Genomic DNA, 24525 nt, shown 5'->3' with positions numbered 1-24525 from the left:
TACGAATACACTATAAATATATTTCGAATACGTTTATCTCTACTCCCTTATAAATATCAATACAATTATATAAAGGTAGCTAAATTGCAAAGGGCCGTCTTCAAAGCAAAATTGACTTGACTTGAGCTGAAGTTGGGACCGCGTGTAATTCGATTTTGTTCGCTAGCGCGCACCACCGGCTGTAATAGTACTTTATATCTACCCTAATAAGTTTAAATACCATACATATTCTGTGTACATTTAGAACTAGTTGTTACCCGCCAGTTTGTCCGGGTGGAATTAGTAAAAATTAAAAATAATTAATCTTAGTAAAAAATATCTCTTACAAAAAGCTGTTTTACTGAAATACATCTGTCGTATTACTAGAAAATTCCTGACTTCCTCAATAATATCTTCACACAGCGACACCTCCTCTCCACCCTTGGCTAAGGCCCGTGTGGGTGAGGATTACCTTCTAAACCAGATAAAAGAAGAGAAAAGAAAAAAAAAGAAATTGTCTTCCGTTTATAAAATCTTCAGCAACATTATTTCTTGTTTTGTTTGGTTATTTTCACCAGCAAAGACCAGAAGTCTACCCCATAAAAGGGAGATATAAAAAAGTATATATAAAGAATAGTAATATTTCTTTATTGGAACTCAAAAATAATATTTTACGAAGTAGGATAGTAAGATAACAACTGCATCAGTAATAATACAGCAAAAATATTAACAAATTTCTTTTCTTAATCAGAAGGCGGCGTGGTAAATCTTAAGACCCTTGATATGAATTCAATAATCTCAGTACAATTCACACAGCGCCATCTAGACCCAAGTTGAGCTAGCTAAAGCTTGTGTTGGGTACTAGATAACTGATACAAATACATAGCAATTTTTTTCGTAAATACATACATATTATACAAGGAAAATAACAAGACGGATACAATCATAGTCATGAATATAAATGTTTGTGCCGTGCAAGGAATCGAACCCGCGACTATTGGAAGTAAGGCGGTGTACTAAACCTCAACATCCTACTACTTGAATTCAAAACCCCGAAGTTTTACAGAGATACGCAGTAAATATGAAAAATCGATACGAACGAATGCTACAAACGTACAATTCGACTTTTGTCCTATATATAATATGACGGGTATAAACAGAAAATCCCTTGAAATGTATGCAGGTATAAAATGCAAGGGATCCACTCACGATACAGCTCACTGGGAATGACGTATAACTAAGTTGACCATACCTTATGTGGAAAATGGGACCAATTTGATTATAAAAAATCACTGTCGATTTTCTGGTGATCAAGTATTGAATATTTAAACACACGTTTTAATAGAAGCTCACTGGAAATGACGTTTAACTAAGTTGACCATATCTTATGTGGGAAATAGGACCTGTTAAATAACAAAAAACTAACATATGTTACAGCCGTAAAGATATATTAGTTTTTTATTTATTAAGGGGGTCTTCCTATGTGACGGCCTGTTTTTTAGGGATATTTTAGGATAATTTTTCTACCAGTAAATATTTAGAGCTTCAAGTTTTTTATCATTTATTAACACATATTTGGACAGTATAAATATAAAATTTCAGCTAAAAATATTCAGTCAAACTAGAGTTACAGCGCTCTGAACACCCCCGCCTCGAAAAAAAGAGCTCCCACTTCCTCCACGATTCCGGCTGAGCGGCTTATCTGAAAAAAAAAAAAAACGGCGTTTTAATTTGTAGGCTTAAAAGCACGGAATGACCTATAATCAAATGAATATAAAAAAAATTTGATTTTTGATAGACATTTGAAATAAAAGTTGCAAATTAGGCGTTTTTTTTTTTGTTTTTTGCTATAAAAAAATCGAAGTTTTGAAAATTTTCGATTGATAATAGTTCATTCCATGCGTTTACATATATTGAGTGTGCCCTGTAAATTTCAAGTAATTCGGTCCAGCCGTTTCTGAGATACAATGGAGGAAAGTTTGAAAAACAAGTTTTGAGAAAAACGCGTTTAAAGTTTCAAGTCCGTTAAAAACTATTAAAATATCAACACTCTCAATCGGCGATGCCTGGTCCATAGAGTATTCCTTCCTCTTCCTCGTGAAACTCTTTTAAAGCAGATTGTTCAGCTCTTGAGTCAATCCTGGCTTGTTTAACGACATCACTTACGCGCCGCTCAAAGATTCGCTTTTCATCCCGTTTCTCAACATACGCTTGGGCTTCACGACCAACAGGGCATTAATCGACATAACTTTTAAAATACCTTGAAAACCTTCATTAAAGATAATAACTGCTAAGTAGCTAGCAATTTCAACAACTTTGGGACCAGAATGAAGATGTTTAGGAGCGAAAGTCCAAATCAAAGAATTCACACGATAAAATAATTTTAAAGCCTAGGCCTCGGAAACTTGATCGCGAAATAGACACGTCACTTTTACAAGTTTTACATATAACTATTTCAGAGATTGCAGCAAATACAGAAACAAACTCCAAAATGCAATATGCGAAATTCGAAGCGATGGGAACATTCATGTTCATGTTATTTTTAAGTTTTTTGGCCGAAGCTGATGTAAATACCGTATCATTTTGGTGGTTAAAACGGTTTCCACTAAACTTTCTTTTTTTACTACGACCAGGATGAACATTTCCACTCGTACTTCCTTTCCGTCCACTCATTATGAAAAAAAATAATTTGTAGCTGTTGCTCTCTTCGAAGTTCAACCATAAAATAACTTCGGTAAAATATTATAACAATAGAAATTTCTGTTTAAGTCTGTAGAAACGTGTCTAAACTTGTATAAACAAATATATTAATAAAAGGGAGGCCAGGTATAAAGCCTACGGTACACAATAGGCCCGGTCTCTAACTGCCAACTCACCGCTCCGAACCGCTCTATCTTTTACCTGCTGTATCTTTAAAACGACTTCGAATTTTCTAAAATCGCTTTACTACCGTATTCTAGACATGTTAAGGGAGCAATTTATGAAAAAAAAAAAATCGATTTTTTCAACCCATCACATAGGAAGACCCCTGTAAAATAATTACAGGCATCAACTATTTTTGTTCGTTTTCTAGTGATCAAATATTGAATATTTACACTCACTTTTTAATAGAATAGAATAAAATAGAATTTTATCAATTTAATGTGTATGACTTAATGAGTATATTTTAAATAAATTCAAAACATCTGTTAAATCATATTTACTAAGCAAAACCACTAAACGATTACTTGAATGACGGGCGTGCATGGCAATAGTTGTTCATGCACGGGATTTTCATTTAATGTCAGACATTGACACCTATATAAATATACATTGTAAATAAACTGGCTTCAAAAAAAGTAAAACAATTGAGTTTCTTGCCACAGCTTCTCAATTGGATCTATATACTGAACTGGACGGTAGGGAAAATTATTATAATATAAAAAAATTTGACGTTCATAAGCGGCTAAAATGTCCTAAATAAATAAATGATTTTTTAATTTGAATTTGTATTCAACGTGGCAGACGGCTAGCCTGTTGGACACAAGTCTATTGACGTCCCATTAACATTTTAAGCACCGTGTTCATAACCCGCATTGATTCAGATTTTTATTGGTGTTTATCACCATTTGGAACGTAGTCAGAAATTTATATTGCCCAAAACTGTTTTAGTCGACCAGATTACATACTCATTATCTTTATGGTCAGTAACTCAAGATTGCCTCATTATTTTTGTGTATTGAAGTTAAATAAATAAATCAATAAGTGAAACCGCTTTAATATAAAATCGATAATGAAGTTCGATAAAAAAAAACGAAACCAGTAGATGTTTTTTATCTCTTAATTTACTGGTCTACTGGTACTTTACATTAGGTACAAGTCTTATTAGTATTTTTATTTAAATAAAAACTACTAATAAGGTTTTTATATTTAAATAATGATTCATGATTCCTCGCATGATTTAAATATTTGTATACAAAAGTATGTTTGTTTGTGTGGGTCTTGGTTTTTATATGTAGTTACACAAAAAAATATCTAAGTATTTATATCAGTAGTTCAGTACCCATAATACAAGCTTTGCTTACCGTGGGACTAGATGGCGCTGTGTTAATTGTCCAGGATTATTTTATTTATTTTCTATTTCTGGTACTTTCAAATATTACAGGCTTTGTATTTCGTTGTCCTTTAAAATGAAACAGTACTTGTGGTCACCGTACTAGTGCCGCGTATATTATACCTTTATGATAATCTCACGCTGGCGCATAATGTTATGGTAGTGAGACGATTTGCGTGGATTTTTATGTCTAAAATCTACGAGACAGAGCATAATATAATGTGTATTACGCGGTTTTACTTGTCCGACCCTCTTAATAGAGGCATTCATGAGATCGCTTGTATAATACATTGTAACTATAATAACGAAAAATATAAATAGATAGATACAAAATATACTTTATATATATTTATTGCATAATGTGTAGCAAAGAAGAGACTTAAATTACATATTTATAATTACAATAAGGCGGCCGTATTGCTGAAAGCAATGTTTTCATTGAACCTTAGGGAAACGGATTTAGTTATAAAGTAAATAGATGCTATGTAATATAGAAGATGCAGAAAATAAAGGACAATAACATTAACTGCAAAAAGAATAGAATAATAATAGTTTAGGACAATTCACAAAGCGCCATCTAGTTCCACACAACCAGAGTTTGAGTTATGGGTACTTGACAAATTATGTAAATACATAGATACATTTATTTTTGTAAATGCATTCTTAATATACGTAGAAAATATTCTGATGCAAACAAATTAATATAAATTTTTGTACCGTGCGAGGAATCGAATCCGTGATCATCAGAAGTAAGGCTGAGTGCTAAACCGCAAGACCACCGAGATCGTGAGTAATATACGAGTACAATCAAAGTTTTACAGTTAGCGGTACAAAAGCAAACAATTTTAATATGAACAGCGAATACCCAAGAGTTTGTTTAGGGCGGAACTGAAATTCATTAATTTTCAAGTTTAGGATACGTTCAGAGGCGTTTGTATGAAAGCACCAGCCGTCAGAAACATTGTACTGAGGTCGAGTTTCATCTGAATGAGAGAAATTGTATGAATAATGAAAAGGATAGAGTTGTGCCTGCTAGAATTTTGGGAATGTTGAAATAATTATTGCGTTGGATGTTAAATATATGGAAAGAATTACTTGACGATCCCGGTGGTCTAGCGGTTTAGTACACCGCTTTACGTTAGATGGTCGCGGGTTCGGTTCCTCGCACAGCACAAACGAATTAATATATTTTGACTGTCTCGTAATCTGGCGGTTTGACACGACGACATGGTCACGTGTTCGATTCTTCGCGCTGTTCAAATATTTGTATTCATGAGTATGATTGTTTGAATCGGTCTGGGTGTTTTCTATCTATAATATGTATGTATATACAAAAAAAATATTATTTGTATCAGTTATCTAGTACCCATAACACAAACTTTAGCTAGCTTAACTTGGGTCTAGATGGCGCTGTGTGAATTGTCCTGAGATTATTATTATTATTATTAATTACTATATTTTAACGGCTTTGTAATCTAGCGGTCACAAGAAGAATGAGCAAGAAACTTAGTTCTTGCTCTTTTAAATAAATGTTGTTCTAAGTAAATGCACATTAATTGACTCTCAATTAACGGCTTAATTCAATTCACGGTCTTGGTGGTTTAGTGGTTTAGTACACCCCTTTACTTTCGATGGTCACATGTTCGATTCTTCGCGCTGTAAAAACATTTGTATTCCTGAGTATGATTGTTTGTATCAGTCTATTTATATTATGATATTATCTATGTATTGTATAGTATCTATAAGAGAAGTTCTGCTTACCTTGGGGCTAGATGGCGCTATGTGAATTATCTTGAGATATTTTTTATTATATATAATTCTTATATATATATTTTTATATAATTTTAGACAGAGACAAGATCCACAGGATGGGCAAATTTCCCTACGTCATGTAGGTACGAGTTAGTACGTATATATATTGTACACTTTAGTAATTTAATAACATAAAAAATAGAATTTTAGACTTTAACGTTTTAGCATTAAAGTAGATTTCATATTTTTTTTCGTTTCTTAATGCATTTTATTATACTTGGGTATTGTTTTAAAATAAATAAATAAATAAATAAAAATTTATTTAAATAACAGTTATATTTCATGACTTAATATGAACCTATGCAGTTTTATTTTTAATCAAATGAGCATATTTCGGAATTATAAAGAAATGTAAGTAACAAATTAATTAAAATTATTAAAAGTCAAAGAGACAGTATTAATCTTCACTACATAGTAAAAAATAAAGTCGCTGTCGCTGTCTGTCCGTCTCTATGTATGCTTAAATCTTTAAAACTACGTAACGGATTTTGAAGCGGTTTTTTAGTAGATAGAGTGATTGAAGAGGAAGTGTTATATATATAATACATGTATACCCGTGCGAAGCCAGGGCGAGTAGCTAATATCATTTTTTGTTCAAATACATATAGTGTTACATTCAACACAATATGATTGGTTGCCTATACCATAATTTCATATGGGGTAGTCAGAGAGGTGACTCTATGAAACCCTATGATATTATGGTATTGAAGGTACAATTATAATAAATATTTACATAAGCTCATTATACATACATAAAATGAACTATCCCATTGAACAAATCTCTTCAAGTTACCTCAAAAGCAATTTCCACCGCATGTTTCTACTAAAGTGGCAAGGAAGGGTGTCACACCCAAAAAATGGCCACGTAAAGTGTTTTTTACGGCTTTAATACGAGTTTATTAAAATATTTAAAGCGTAACTTTAGTCTGAATTTCCCTAAAGACTACCCAGAAGGTCCCCAGCCCTCCGATATGTATCCTCTGCCACAACTGTAAAGTCAATAGAACAGTCATTTAGTTTTTATTTATCTACTAGCTGCATCCGCGACTTAGTCCGCGAGGAATTTAACATTATTCTTCTAAAATAAAAGTAGCCTAAGTTACTCCTTATTACATCAGGTACCTGCCAATAAAAGTCTCATCAATATTGGTCCAGCCATTTCAGAAATTAGCCGGAACAAACAGATAGACAAAAATTGTAATGTTATTTTGATGTATGTACCGTATTTATATTCATATGCATGTAGTAAAAAACGGTTATTTCAATATTACAAACAGACACTCCAATTTTATTTATATGTATAGATATACTAGTATTACAAGGCGGATATACTTATTTCGTCGTTTGTTTGCAACAAAGAAATAGGCTACTAGAAAACTACTATATTCATTTTAAATTATCTTACAATTAGAATCCTACATTATCTTGTCTTGTTTATTTAACATATAACATACACAAAATAATGTAGGATTTCTTATATCTTGAATCGTTCTGTCTTAAGACATAATGCAAAAATATCTTGCCACCGCGATGTAGAAATTGAACATGTTTTACACAGCGACATCTAGTTAACTGCTCGGAACTATTCTGTACTACAATTAATAATTAGCTGAAACAGTTATATTATTATGATTAGGGTTGGATTTATAATTCTCATCTGGTTGAGTGCTAATATAGCTCAGTTAAATTAGTACAATACTGGTTGCCCCCTGGACGCGGCTGACCTATTTTTGATAATCAAACAACAAACCAAAATAATAGGAAAAATCAATCATTAAAATAATAATATTCAAACTTTGTTCACATGCTTTTGTAAATACTATTCATAGAAAACACCCAGACCAATAGAAACACTCTATTTCGCATTGTGCGAGGAATCGAACATGTGATCAACAGATAAAGCGATGTGCGAAACCGCTAGACGGCCATGGTCGTTAGAATCAGCGCAGACAAGGCATAGAACATACTCCAAGTGGCCTTTCCACCGTTGAAATATTTTGCGTATACCATTTACAGGGTGATAAATTAAAATGGGCGAATGAACGACTCCAACACGTTAGGATAATGAGCTAGATTTTTTTTCACTTTAATCACAAAAGTACATCCTGTTTGCCCATCAAGTGTTTAATTAAATTAAAAACTTTGGACATTTGTGTCCGGTAATGACGTAATTGCTGTTCTCGGTGTAAGGTGGTTTGGATCTCTTACCCCTTTTTGAGGGTTAATTGGGGATGCTAGTGAAATATTAAGGGGTTTTTAAAACTTTGGCCGCTTTTAGGATACTCAAAGGCAATGTTTGCGGGGAATGTGAATATTTTATACATTAAACTGGCCTGTGTCCGCGATATTTTTTGCGGCGAGCTTGTATTTTCTTGCAGAAATGAAATATTTTACTGCAACATGTATATTTTGTGGTATACATGTTATTACATTATAATTTATGATTTATGAATCACGCCCTTCACCAGAATCTGGCATGCAAAATTAGTAATGTCCAGAGTTTACTAATAACAAATCATTTGCATAATAATATATATTATAATAGTATATATGCCGCGGCTTCCTTTGCATTTTCATTGATATTTAAATTTTGGGCGAAATAATTGGGTTACTTCATGAAACAAATAAATATTTGAAATATACATCAATAGTAAAAATATTTTTGTATGAGCCATCTTTTTTACTGAAGAATCGTTCGACATGATGAGGAACTTCTTGCCGCGTACACTTAGACTGTGGAATGAACTACCTGCCGAGGTTTTGCTCGAGAGACTACAGCCTGCGGATTTTCAAGGAGGGTATAATAAGGTTTTCAGGATTGGCAACATGCACGTGATGACGTCGTCAGACGTTCATAGGTTATGGTAACTGTTTACCATAGAATGGTCCGTATGCTTGTTTACCATCTGTTGTTGCTGACTGTTTTCCTTTGAGCAATTTCAAGATCAAATCTGTGCTTGTTTACCACCATAGTAGTATATAAAAATCTTTTTGATTGTTTTTGGAGCACATTAAAATATAGTGTGAAAACACTTTATCTCTCAACTTATTGTAATTTTTAATGTCGTAACAATATGTATTTAAGTTATACAAGATAAATTATACTATGATCTATCAGATAACAAAATTATTGAAGGCTATTGGAAAAAAAGTAGGTAACTACTGACTTTAAAGAAGTCACTTCAAATTCAAGACCGATTGCCAAAACATTTGATGATATACTTTGCATAAATGCTGCGAAATCTGTTATACACGCTCAATTAATTATGCGTATCTCATTATAGTAGGCTCGAAGTTTAGTAGATTTGCTAAAAGTAAGTTATGAAACGGTTTGTTAATGAATTATGTTTGACATTGAGACAGTTTTACACCCACGAATTTGTGATGAGATGTTGCGACATATACCGTTCGAGGCATCGCTGTCATTTAAACAGGTTATATGATTTCCCCATGTTAAATACTAGTTAAGCCTGTGACTTTGTATGCTTATAACTTTTTTGCTTGATAACCGATTGAGTTTATAATTATTTTATTATTTTTTTAGCAATATAATTATGTTTATCAAAATATTTTTGAATAATTATTTTTATATACTAAAATTAAAAAAAAATCTTTTCATCAAGCATAAATCAAACGTAAAATCTTAGCATATATATCTAAATTATATAAAAAATTCTATAGTCACACTATACAATTTTTTCATTATAAGAGATAAAAAAATTGTATGGGCACAATATATTTTAACACAGCATCCAAACAGCTTCTGAGATTAGTGCGCAGAATGTACAAGAGACAATAATCTATTCTATTTTGGTTCTATGTTTTAATAAGGTCCCCGAAAAAAATTCTCCCAATATTTTATAGACAGACAGTGAACAGTTGCTATTATACTATATGTGTAGATGATCATGTATTCATCATTTATAGTCAATATTACGATGTTGTAAGAGACGGCCAATAGAGTAAATCAAATCAATAAAAGTAAATATCACATAAACTTCAATGTTATAAAACATATTTTGTTTTATAAAATTACTACAATTGTGAAATATTCATATTTTGATATAGAGTCACATATCCAGTGAAATGTGACAGTTTTATTCTGAACGAAAAGAAATTTAATTAATTCGCAAATTGCACATAGTTAACTGAAATATTTCAATTTATGTATGAGTTCCAATTATTTCCTTTATTCAAATTAATGACCTATGTATTGTAAAATGTATATTTTTGTTATTTATATTTAAATATCTAACTTTAAATTGTAATGACTTCAAAACTACTGAATCAGTTTCGATATTAAAAATTCAATGTGCATAAAAAGAAAACAATAAAAGAGTATATTTAGAAAATATGTATGTTTATTTATAAAATATGTACAAAAATAAATCATAAATAAGTCACAGTATACATTTCAGATTACAAAAAAGTTGTGCTGTGTACAATATGTTTCTTTTCTGCTATGAATTACTTTTTTGCTCAGAATAAATAGATACACTTTACTGAGAAACAATATTAATTTCTCATATGTTTCTTAATACAAGTTTAAAAATTATTTCCTTCGTTTTACTACAATATATTTTCAATATTAGATTAATGCAAAAAATTAAGAAAACTTGAAAATATACCGTAAGAAAAGCAAAAAAAAGTAGGCTGCATATTCTTTAAAAAGCTACCAATATTATGATGTACTCATATTTTGATAATTTCCAAAGTGAAATGTGTCAAGTTTATTCCAAACAAAAAAGTGAACCAATGCGCAAATTATTCACGTATTAAAGTACACGAGGCATGTTGTACATTTACTCCACCAAAATAGATCATCTATTTTGGCGGACAAAAGAGTTACTCGACGTATTCCAAAGCATAACTATTATGTAAACTTAAAAGTACTACAGGGACTAGTGCTATATCTACATATGCATGCATTCTTTGACTAGATTTGAGCACTTAACAGATTACCACAATCCGTTACCACCAAGGGTACCGACGGAACCGATGCCGTAGGGAGCAATCGCAGGCGCAGCCAAGCTAGGTCCAGCCACCACATTCTTGACTGTGATTACTTGGGGTACATTGACAACCTTACGGAGTTGCACGACCTGGGGTACGTTGATGACTCTTGGGACGTTGACGAGCCTGTTGACAGCAACCACGCTGGGTGCTGATACCACGGGAGCGGACAATAATGGAGCGGAGGCTAATGGAGCGGATGCTATTGGGGCCGATAATAGTGGGGAGGACGGTATTGCGGAGGTCAACAATTGGGGGGATGCAATAGGAGAGGACAGCACTGGAGCGGATGCTACTGGGGCTGACAATACGCGAGCAGGCGCGGACAATAATGGGGCAGGCGCTAATGGAGCTGACAACAATGGGGCGGATGCTAATGGAGATGACAATAACGGGGCGGATGCTACTGGGGAGGACAATAATGGAGCGGGAGCAAGTTGAGAGGACAACAATGGAGCGGGAGCAAGTTGGGGAGACAGTAATGGGGCGGACGCAATTGGGGAGGATAGTACTGGTGAGGATACAAGTGGTGCAGAGGAGACTAAAGGCGCTGAGTAGCCGATTCCGCTGTTAATTGAGCTTAGTCCTATCCCACCGTAGCTGCTGATGCCAACGCCGCTGTATCCGAGCAAGCCACGCTTCTCGCGGTTGTCGCGGTTCTCTCCGGCAGATGCCACTGCCACCAGCGCGCAAATAGCCACCTGCAATAGAGATGTGAATAACAAGTTAATAACAAAAACAATGAACAATAAATATGGAACAATACAAAATATCATCTACGTGAGTCAGTAGTAGATAGTCTATTTTATCAATTTCTGTAGCCCGGCGGTATACTCCAGGCTTCAAGTTAAAGAGTGAGATATGGCAGTGAAATTATAGGGTATGCAGTATTTTAGTCCTCAAGAAAGGTTGAAACACTGTTGGAAATATGTCAATACAATGTTTAGGAAAATGTAATGTAAATTTTATTAAGGAGTATGGTGATGAATCACATTACTGTATTTTGCATTATTATAGAAGATCCACAAAATCGATACATTTTCCCATAATTAGTAATAGTAAACTATAAATAACAGTATATTGTTACAATATTGTGTGATTAATGGTTCTAATATCAACAAAAATGGTTGATAGATTGAAAAGTAATAATATATTTAAGATGATTAATTGAAGTTCATTGAAATGTAAATAAATACAAACTAAATATAATTAAAAACACTCCAAAGGAATGTTTTGGCATGAATTTAATGTTAGTTCATAAATGTCCAAAAATAATTATTACATTTGTTATAATTAGACACTTTTGTGACAATTTTTCTAATGATATAACCATCATACAAATAATTATTAAAATATATGTATATTAAAATATGTAAAGTAGTTAGTTTTTTTTTTATACTTACAAATATTTTCATTTTGTTTGTTGTGTCGTTTGAACTCGGGGGAATGAGATGATGTGTGATGCTGTGGAATCCTCCCCGTATCATTTATACTAGTGTTGTGCGAAATATTACACAAGTATCCTTGGCAGTTAACATAGTCGCTGCGCCTGCTTTGCTCGCATTTCAACTCTATGGTAATTAAATATACATATAAAGTGAATTAACATCAATATGTAACTATTTCGATAATTTCATCATATTCCGGATTCTTGTGTGGTTGTCACATCTTTTGATTTCAAAAGGCAGAGTTTGTTCATTGCAGTCCTTTAAGTACATCTTTTTCACCTATATCAAGCGCCAAGTGTTACTAACTTTATCTTCTGGACTGAAACGCAAGTCACATGGTTACATGATGTCTATGATGTTCATGTACTAGCATATACGCGACGGTTTTTTTTAATTGATGATATAGAATGGTGCACCCGCCTGCGCTAACGGATTACACTGGCGGGGCACCAGTGGAGGATGATAAGATGAACATGAGGTCAGGTCAGTTGGCCAGTTGGTCAACACGGTGGTTTCCAGGGGAACCACATGGAGGACAAATTCAAATCCAAAAATAATAATTTATTATATAAAATTGTAATATAAAAATTTCATATGTTCATAGGAACATATGAAATTTTTATATTACATTTTTTTCCCTATCGTCCAGTTTAGTAATCAGATTCAATTGAGAACTGGTAACCTGACATGGTGTATTGCTAGCAAAGGGGTCAGCTACCTACATTACTAATGATCCCTTTACCACCTATAGGTGATGGTTACCACACACCATCAAGAGCACCGTCAGTTTGTTTGCAATTCTAGTAATACTAGGGATCGTCCAATAGTCAAATTTCGGCCATAATTATTTAAATTACAAGTATGAATACTATTAAGGTTCTATTGACAAAGACTATACATCTATGCGTGTTTGTGTCAAATATAATACATAGTAGTATGTGTAATGTTTTTTTTTAATTAGTTAATATATTTCTTTCACTTCATTAAAAAAAATAGCTATCTGTACTCCTCTATATGAACTGTAAGTGTGCGAAATTATATACTCCTTCGTCCGTGCAATTCTATTAAAAATTGGTACAAAGTTTTTGTTTTACGTAATAATATACAGATATTCCTGATATACAAGCGTCCTTTATTAGTAAATAAATTATAATAATAATGATCTCAGGACAATTCATACAGCATCTAGATCCAATTATGCTACCTAAAGCTTGTATTATGGGTGCTAGGTTGATACAAATACATATTTCGTAAATACATACATATTATACATAGAAAACACCCAGACCGATACAAATAATCATACTCATGAATACAAATGTTTGTGCCGTGCGAGGACTCGAACCCGCGACCATCGGAAGTAAGGCGTTGTGCTAAACTAGACCACTGAGACCGTTAAAATGAACGAATCAAAAATCAAATCAAATTTGCGATGCTTGTCGTTTCCTACCTATTACCTATATATATACGTTTTTCCGTCTGTTACCCAGGAACAATTGATTTCAAATTGCATTCACGTGAAATTGCCTCGGAGTGCAAAATGGACTATTAACACCAGCACCCTCGCTCGGTTTTGTCTGCGTTTGAAGTTTGCAAGCCTTTGATTTAATATGTCTCGCTTAGCAGGAGGTAGTACCTATTTGGAATATATTTCTAACTAGCTTTTGCCAGCGGCTTCGCTCGCGTTAATTTCTTCCCTTAGGGGTGGAATTTATCAAAATCCTTCTTTGCATGCATAAATCTACTACATAGATTTATGCATGCAAAGTCTCAGCCAGATCGGTTTAAAATTGACAAAGTTTCAATACAAACTTTCATCCCCTATTTTGTCCCCTTGGAGGTAGAATTAATCAAAATCCTTTCTTAGCGGATACCTATGTCATAAAATCTATCTGAATGCCAAATTTCAGCCCGATCCGTGTAGTGGTTTGGGCTGTGCGTTGATAGATCACTATGTCAGTCTCCTTTGAGTTATATATTTAGATATACATTTCAATTTAGTAACTCACTGTATTTATAATTATAGTAATTTCGCAGCCTCGCTGGTCTAGCGGTATGCAAGACACTTTACTCCCGATGGTCGCGGGTTCGATTTTCTCACGGTGCAAACAATTGTATTCATGAGTATGACTGTTTGTATCAGTCTGGTTCTTTTCTATGTATATTTTGTACGTATTTACAAAAATATATCTAAGTACTGATATCAGTTTTCTAGTACCCATAACACAAGTTCTACTTACCCTGGGACTAAATGGCGCTGTGTTTATTGTCCAGGGGTTATTTATTATTATTATTAATTTATACAGCGCTATCTAGTCCTAAGCTAAATAGAGGTTGTATTATGTATACTAGACTACTGATAGATGTACATAAATATATATTTACTAGCTGTCCCGGCAAACGTTGTGTTGCCTTAAATTAAAAAAAAAATTTAGGGGTGGACTACCCCTAACATTTAGGGGGATGAAAAATAGATGTTGGCCGATTCTCAGACCTACTAAATACGCTCACAAAATTTCATGAGAATCGGTCAAGCCGTTTCGGAGGAGTATGGGAACGAAAACTGTGACACGAGAATTTTATATACAAGATAAATAAATACATACATAATATACAAAACTCCCAAACTAATATAAACAATCCTACACACGAATACAAATGTTTGTACCGTGCAAGGAATCGAACCCGCAACTTTCGATAGTAAGGCAGTGTGCGCAACTGCTAGACCACCGAATCATCAAGTATAAGTTACTGGCTGTAGTTGACATATTTTTTTTATGTTATTGGAAACGTAATGGCTTTATCATTGGGATAAAAAAAACCTTCCTGTGTACTAATTTTCCCAACATTGCAAATTTTCATTTTTATGCTTTGTTCGGATCCACAGAGGTTGTTTTGGCTGAAGCCATTGTGGTTGCGGCATGCAGTACGGTTCGTTTTTAGTTCTTACAACCATACTCTTCCAGTTCTATGTAGATACTCGTATATTGCTTTAATAGTGTTGTTAAATAACAATATCGATTATTGATATTTCAACAGGGCTATTTTAGATTCATAATTTACATTCACCTTGATGACCTCGACGGCCTAGCGGTTTAGCACACCGCTTTACTTCCGATGGGCGCGGGTCGATTCTTCGCACGGTGTAAATGTTTGTATTCATGTGTATGACTGTTTGTATCGTGGTCCTGGTGTTTTCTATGTATAATATTATGTATATGAAACCTAGCACCCATAACACAAGCTTTAGGTAGCTTAACTTGGATCTAGACGACGCTGTGTGAATTGTCCTGAGATCATTATTAATATTTATTTACTAATAATGGACGCTTGTATATCAGGAATATCTGTATATTATTACGTAAAACAAAAACTTTGTAAAAAAATAAACATCTAAGTATTTATATCAGTTGTCTAGCACCCACTACACAAGCTCTGCCTACTGTGGGACTAGATGGCGCTGTGTTAATTGACCAGAGTTATTATTTATCGATCAATATAATGAAGTTTTCGTTTGAGGCTTCAACAAAACCTTTTTAATGTCATAATATTTACAGAAATAGAAATAGTTTTTATTCAAATAAACTTAATATAAACACTTTCAAATAGTAATATTTTTTACAAGATGATTACAAGTGATGTATATAAGATGTATAGATAGGGAATTTATTATAATAATATTACAATACAAGGATTTGGTGCCGAATAACAAGCTTGTTATTTTTTCTCCCAGCATCGAAACTAAGTAATCCGTTATCGCGCGATGTAGCTAAATTCGCCATATTTAATTTAAATTAAATCGATTAGATTTAATTTATATCGATATCGATACTCGAATGTCATTGACATCACTACGTATTCGTGCAGTGAGTGATTGCAAGCAAAGTTCAAAAACAATGCCCTCCGAGTACCGAGCCGATCCCGACTGAGATGAACCACAGTTCTGTACATTAGAGTGGCACTCTAGCTGCATATTGTATAGGCACAGAATCAATACTTACCGCTCACTGAACTATATATTTAGGTACATTGTTGGTTGGAAGAATATTGCTGTGTAATATATATATGATTATCTTATTAATAATAAAAACGTGAAAGTTTATGAGTAAGTGTGGATGGATGGATGAAAGCTTATTACTATTTCGAGGAAAACTTTTAAACGGATTTTGATGAAGCTTTACAGTAATATAACTTATACATCAGGATAACAGATAAAGCAAAAAATTCATGCGGGTTAAACCACGGGTACAACTAGTAATATCATTACATGGTATAAAATAAAGTCGCTGTCGCTATCTGTCCGTCCCTATGTATGCTTAAATCTTTAAAACTACGCAACGGATTTTGCATTTTTTTTAATAGGAAGGTATATATATATAATACATATACACTCGGGCGACGTCTGGGCGAGTAGCTAGTGTATAAACATATATATATATATATATATATAGTACTAGCTGTGCCTCCGTCTTCGTCCAAAACGACAAAATTAAAGTTTCAAGCTTCAAAAATTACGATACTTCCATACAATCTTTCATTTCCCCTTTAAGTGAAATTCTTTAAACTTTCAAGTAATAGATTGATTGTACACTCGTTCGCTGAAACTGTAAGGTCAGCTGCGGCCATTAGAATACAGTGGACCCGCGGTAATCCGGCCCCTGTCTAATCCGGCCCCCCTTGTAATCCGACATTGTCTATTATTTGTTATTGAATATTACTTTGACAATATACTTCAGAGTGCATATACATACATACATATATAACATAGAATCTTATCACTGGATCTGTAATTTGTCGGATTACAAGATACTCTTTTATAAAAAATTCCGGACTATAAGCAGAGGACCCTTAAGCAGCACTCTATAATCCAACAAATACGATGGTCCGACACTGCCCTGCAAAACGTTTGTCGGATAACCCGGGATCCACATATATAATATAAAGAATCATCATTGGATCTATAATTTGTCGGATTACAAGGTACTCTTTTGTAAAAAAATTCGGACTATAAGGGGTCTTAGGCAGTACTCTATAATCCGACACTGCCCTGCGAAATGATTGTCGGACTACCGGGGGTCCACTGTAGTTCGAAAAAAACTCGTATAGCAGTATATTGGATTGTGTTGAAATAATTTGGAAATAATGGATCGTATACAAACTAAGCCTTCAAGAAGGTTTCACAAATATCAACAGAACTATCATAAAAGTAAAATATACATATATACCAAAACTATAAGTAAATATACTTAGGTAGAGTTAAATGTATGATATAGTAATGGAAATGGTATCGCGACATAAAATACAAACAAACAAATATTGATGTCTGTAAGTACAGCAATCGCTTAGATGTAAACATTGTACCTTGTCGTAATATCTCTATACAACATGATGTTTAAACATATTTCCAAATGTTAATAATGACAAAGTAGTAATAAAATTAAAATGACAAAGTTTTATAATATATTTTAATACTGACTCGGCAAACGTTGTTTTGCCATATAAATTAATGAATGAATTTAAGGTGCATTTTTAAAGACGAATTATACAAAAAATAAAATAAAAATTTATACTTATGTGTTGACTTCAAGAATTACTACCTATCCACCCCGGTTTCGCACGGATGTCCATATATTAAACAAGAGGGGCGGGGTGAGGGGGGATAGTTAGTAATGCGGACTAATAACCTCATTGCGATCATCCATAAGAAAAACATATATTATACATATAAATCTTCCTGTCACTCTATTTATTGCTAAAAACTGAATTACAATCCGTTGCGTTTAAAAGATCTAAGGGAATAGACAGCAGAAGAGATTTCGTTTTATAAAATACTAGCTGACCCAGCAAACGTTGTTTTGCCATATAAATTAAAATCTCTATTAAAAAATAGGGGTTGGTGATAGAAGGGTGAAAATTTAGGGTTATATGTATTTTTTAATGCCACATAAAAAATATCAAAATTTTAATAAAAAATGTTAGGGGTGGACAACCCTTATAACTTAGGGTATGGAAAATAGATAGTAACCGATTCTCAGACCTACTTAACATACATATAAAAATTCAAAAAATCATGCCGTTTCGAAGGAGCGTGGACATTGTGACACGAGAATTTTATATATGAGATAAAAAGAAACAAATCTTTCCCCTTTACCTTGTTTAAATGTGTATAACTTACATACATATAGCATAAAATAAGAGGTATAAATACACATACATCATGACGTTAGATAACGATGTGTAGGTATCATTCGCATCATTTCTTGCCAGATTTTTTCCCGGCCATTAGGGGAGACGGGCAATAATTATTTCCAAATTAACCATCGCTACGGCAACCGCCGGCTGTGCTAAATTAAATCGAACGAGCCACGACGGACGGCGATCGGTGCGTTTACCCTACGTAATGTTGCCATCAAAATATATGGCAAAAATGTGTTGCTAACTGTTTTTTGGGAGATATAACGATATCCTCATTAGTAAATATCTATAATATATGTATTATATATGAATCTTATATAGGTCTGTAACTTATGAATGTTATAAAAAAATCTAAATATCAGTTGTTTAGTATCCATAACAAAAGTTCTGCTTAGCTTGGGATTAGATGGTCCTGTGTGAATTGTCCAGGGCCATCTAATATTACGCTATCATTATTATTTTTATTATATTCTATATATGTAAAAATTACATGTCACGTTGTTTGTCCGCGATGGGCTACTAAACTATTGAACCGATTGCAAATTTTGATTTGCACATCGTGTGCAATTTTATCCAACTTGAAAGATAGGATAGCTTACATCTCAATTTATAGTCGCAATATTATTTTATTGCCTTAGCCACAGCGACGCGTGGCCGGGTCTGCTAGATTTATATATATGCTTAGTATATATATATATATATAAGTAGATCTTAGAGGTGTTTTTCTCTTGCATACTGTTACGACCTCGACGGTCTACCAGTTGAACACACCGCTGTACTTCTGATGGTCTCAGGTTCCAATCCTCGTACGGTACGAATATTTTTAATAACAAGTATGAATGTTTATGTGTGTGTGAGTATATACATTTTTTTGTTATTCCATACATAATATATATACAAAACACTAAGACCGATACAAATAATCATACCCATGAATACCGAGTATATGTACCGAGCGAGGAATCAAAGCCTAACCGCTAGACCACCGAGGTTGTGATATCAAATGAGTTTGTTTTTAATATGTAATCAATAAATATACCATTACGACTATTACCCCTGATCGAGTACACAGCAATCTACAACTTGGTAATTGCAACATGCGACATACGCGCCTACATGTAATTATTAAGCTAGAAATATAATTTGAATTCACGTCATGTGTGTAAGTCGGGGTAGTTAACTACTTATAAAAATAAAGAAGCGTAAATAAAAAGAGATCTTATATATAAAGGAAAAAAGTCCTTATCTTATCGCACCCACAACTAATAATCAAATTGCGAAAACACGAATCGTTTTATCTCCCCCAATAAAAATATTGTGCTTTTGGCCTTGTGAATAAAGTGTTGCCAGCTATTACAAGCGGCAAAGCAACGGCCAATAACTATAACAGTAACATTTGTCTATGCCCAGAGCCACGAGGTTGGATTTCTAGAGTGGACATATCAATGTAAGACATCTTCCGAAGTTTATTCATTACGCACGATGTTGACAACAATAAATAATATTTATATGACACTATCACTTAACCTTACAGATTATAAAAAGATTCATCAGTCACTTTCGATAGTAAATAAAAATACCGCATAATATGCAAGGAAGTTCATATCTTAGTACTAGCTTTATATAATATTTGAATCAAAATTTATAAGCATATCTAAATATATATGACATAGTGATCTATCAACGCACTGCCCAAACCACTGGACGGATCGGGCTAAAATTTGGCATGCAGATAGATGTTATGACGTAGGCATCCGCTAAGAAAGGATTTTGATTAATTTTACGCCCAAGGGGATAAAATAGGGGATGAAAGTTTGTATGAAATTTTGTCAATTTTAAACCGACCAGGCTGAGACTTTGCATGCATAAAGCTACTATGACGTAGGCATCCCCTAAGAAAGGATTTTGATAAATTCCGCTCCTAAGGGGATAAATTAACGCGAGCGAAGCCGCGTGCAAAAGCTAGTTATTGTATATATGTTACTAAATCACATTTAAACATTTAAGTGGCTTTTAATGTAGAAATAGACTTGCATTGCATCCTAATTTATGTGTGCCCAGTCGTGAATTTCTCCGGAAGTTTATAGTAAGTCTATTGTTAGTGTTATGAATCTGCTCTACTGCTTCAATTTAGTGGCTCCTCCCCTTGTTGTCTACCGAAGCCAATTCCTAGATCGAAACACATACTTACCATCACAAAATCCAATGTTATCGGATTTTAAACCTTATATCCTAGATTTAAAGTACCCGACAACATTTGAGAGGGGTCAGAGATTAAATTGTACGAAAACATTAAGTCGCTTTTGGAGCGAAGATTTTGGAATATTTTGAATGGAGTCGAAATTGTTTGCGTGGGTATTATCGTTACAGGATTCTTGGTAGCAATTTGTTTCAGATAATATCTAGATTATTAGCTACCTTAACCTCTACATTGTCTAGCAATTAGTGCTAATTTTGAGGTTTGCATCCGACAGTTAAAGTTTAAAGGGGCCAATTCAATCCTAATATTTATTTCAGTATTATGCAAGGTGATCTCGCTTATACGTATGGATTTTGATTTGAACTAGACTTGACTTCGTCAGCGTGGTATTTAACTTTATTTTTCTAAAATAAAAATATCGTAAGTTACTGCTTCGAACATCAGCTACCTGCCAAAAAATAATATCAAAATCGGGCCAGAGATTAGCCGGAACAAACAGACAGACAGCCAGACAAAAATTGTAAAAAGAATTATTTTGGTTTATGTACCGTATTTATATTCACATGCGCAGATAAAAAACGGTTATTTCAATATTACAAACAGACACTCCAATTTTATTTATATGTATAAATGAGAGAATGGAACTGTCTTATTTGAATTAGCATTATGTAGGTACTGGTAGTTTATAAATACTCTAAATTTGTTTCTTTGCCTTACGTTTTCAAACTATTAACAGTTTAACAATCATCATAAAATTTAATATATACATTTTAGCAGCGACTCTATTCGTTTTATACGGAATATAATGATTGATATATAAATAGTAGTTTCAAATTATCTCCATATCAAATAATTATGAAAGGTTCAACAAATAAAAGGCAAGCATAAATTGTTAATTATAAAAAGTCGTACGATCTAAACTGCACTGTAATACTGAAGGATATAGGATATAATAATTTTATAAAGTCGTACATATAGTACATAAGATGTGGAAGAACAAGGTATATTAATTTATATGTTGCTGTGAGCATCACTATTGTTACGTGTAGGGATGTGTTGTGCTCTATTCTATTTATATTGTTAACCTGGTCTTAATACGAATAATTTATTAGTAAATAAAGGAATTCTCTGAAACTTCTGTCGACGTTTCGACTAGGTTGCATTAGCCGTGGTCACGAGCTGACTGAAGTAACTAACTAACTTTACTGTTACGTTCTATTCTATTCTATTCTTATATTCTAAATAGCCTACATTCTGTAGTGGTAAATCATAGTTCGCAGGAAACATTGCAAGCGGAAGCCAGTGCTCCATAAATACACATTGTTATCTTTGAACGTCCACATAATATTTGTCTCTAAATATACCCCAAGAATGAACCCAAGCGCGCACAATATAATTCACTTATGATTTAAACCAAATACCGTACATTGTTTTAAGGGGCCATAATAAATTTCTCATATTAATCTCTGGGATGAAGTCCTGGAAATAATTTTCTAAGAATAAACGGTGTTTTCGCGCCACAAAAACAGACCTGTAAGTATCCTCGTGCGTGTGCAGTGTAGCTAGATGACTATGTGGTGTTGCCCTCGCTTTTTCTCGAAAATACCCCAAAATGTAGATTTTGGAGAAAAAACCTTCGCTATAAAGAAAGCTGTATACAGACAACTTTTTCTTTTCGCCGCGTATCCTTTATTTATGTAATTAGAGTGGTAAATAATCTGACGGCCCGCCTGGTGTAAGGTAAGCAGTAGTTATCACCTTATAATTATGAACAGCATGTATTTATGTATTTATTATGTTACAAACTTATGCGTTGCCATTCTAGAGGACTAAGATGTCATTTCTCTTGTCGTAGATTAGGGGATTATTATCCTATTATCCCCAATTGTAGGGATCTTGTGGCTATGGAAGAAATCTAGGGAGAATAGTGGATAGAAGATGGAAAGTATTTGGTGTCCAAGTATTTCTAAAAAAAGATAAACAAAACAGATTTTTTTGTTCGGATGTTCCAGAACTTGCTACTTATATTCAGAATTTACAGGCTTTCTGACTAATAGTAATATGATTGTGGAAGAGACGACGTAAAAAAATGTTTATTTTTTAAGTATTCATACTTGGATACCAAACACTTCCCAACTTCATTGTTCGACCTATATTTCCTCCGTCATAACAAGATCCTTCTAGTTTTAGGAGTATTTAATATAAAATACTTAACAACTGCATTTTGTTCTCCCTAGATTTTTTCCCAAATTTAGGGGGATATTGTGGCGACAAGATCCCCCTAAATTTGGGGGTGCAATCCCCTATTTGGCATCACTGCGTGTGCGTGTAGGGTGCGTTCGGGATAATAACGTCTTAAGACAAAACCTGGACGGACCCCATTGTGAATGAACAGATGTATTTGAATAATTACGTTTACCAAGAGTTCTTTTTCATGTTGAATCCTACATTGGTACGGGGATCATGAGTAATAAATTGTCCACACCATTTTTATAAATGAAGAAAATTCTAATAAAACTTTACTCTCTTTTTTTAATAAACTTTCTTTTTTTTCTTTCTTTCAGCATATATTTGTCCACTGCTGGACGTATGCCTCTTGCATAATTTTCCACTTCAGTCTGTCTGTGGCGTGTCTTGTCCAGGTCGGTCCTGCCGTCTTCCTGATATCGTCGGACCATCTGGCAGTTGATCTGCCAGATGGTAGTAATAAACTTGTTTCACAGTAATAATAATAATAATATTTATTGTAGTCTTAGGTTGTATTACATAATTATGTTGTACATAAGAGCAAATACAATTTAAACGTACGAGTGTATTTGTGCCACCAGCTAGTATAGAATTATACATATTAAACGTACGTATATAAGTATCTCAGATGTCACATACCTTCCAAATGTGCATTATTTATTTACTAGTTACTCGCCCCGTCTTTGCACGGGTGTGCATATGCATTATATATATAAACCTTCCTCTTGAATCTCTCTATCTATTAAAAAGAAACCGCTTCTAAATCCGATGCGTAGTTTTAAAGATTTAAGCATACACAGGGACGGACAGACAGCGACAGCGACTTTGATTTGTTTGTGATTACCATTTACTTTTACACAGCATAAATTGTCGTCTATTACTGTACACATACCATATTTTTGCGGTTATTATTTTTACGTAAAATTACTAGAAACCACGGGATTTTAGCACGTTTTATTGAGTTCCCGGTATTTCGGCAGTGTTTCAACCGCCATGATTGCTGGTAAACTGAAGAGCAGTGGGTAGACGATAACTAAAAACTTTTATGATGTAAAACACTGTGCTAATCTGTCATACCATCGAGAACGTCAAAATAAAAATGTTTATCCTGTGTTACTCAGAGATAATTTACCACTTTATTAATGAAAGAAATTTTAAATTCTAAATTTGAGTTTATTAGTTACAAACATACATATATTAAAATTAATAATATACGACATGGCAATAATATGGCAGCATGTAAACATGTACACACGTGTACATATAAATACACAGGTGTGTATTTATATGTACTACACATACACAGGTGTAGGTATACCAACATAATGAAAAAATTAGAATCCAACATGTTACTATAAATTATTTGCTGAGTATGACTCCGCTGAGCATATTGCTGCAGTCGAAACTACAATACTCTATATACTTAACTTTTTATAAAGTTGGGTCTCCACCAATATTCTGCCCACCTTCATGAAGGACTACTGGCCGTAGGGGGTGGTGTATCGGCGCTACCGTGGCAGATTGCCGTCGACAGTGCC

At 33.7% G+C, this 24525-nt stretch overlaps 1 protein-coding gene across 1 annotated transcript; it reads right to left on the bottom strand.

Moving 5' to 3' along the window:
* Window positions 1–10842: 10842 nt before the first annotated feature.
* LOC131854614 (uncharacterized) lies at window positions 10843–12312 on the bottom strand. Its single transcript, XM_059205742.1, has 3 exons — window positions 12301–12312; window positions 11439–11598; window positions 10843–11087 (listed from the first exon to the last, which is right to left on the bottom strand). The coding sequence occupies exons 1-3, from the start codon at window positions 12310–12312 to the stop codon at window positions 10843–10845; spliced, it is 417 nt and encodes a 138-aa protein (XP_059061725.1).
* Window positions 12313–24525: the final 12213 nt, after the last annotated feature.

The sequence above is a fragment of the Achroia grisella genome, unplaced genomic scaffold (genome assembly GCF_030625045.1).
Source record: "Achroia grisella isolate CSIRO2021 unplaced genomic scaffold, CSIRO_AGI_Agris_v1 utg1062, whole genome shotgun sequence".
NCBI classification, from domain to species: domain Eukaryota; kingdom Metazoa; phylum Arthropoda; class Insecta; order Lepidoptera; family Pyralidae; genus Achroia; species Achroia grisella.
The sequence above is the reverse complement of the archived record's forward strand: the minus strand, read 5'-3'. Positions and strand labels throughout refer to the sequence as shown.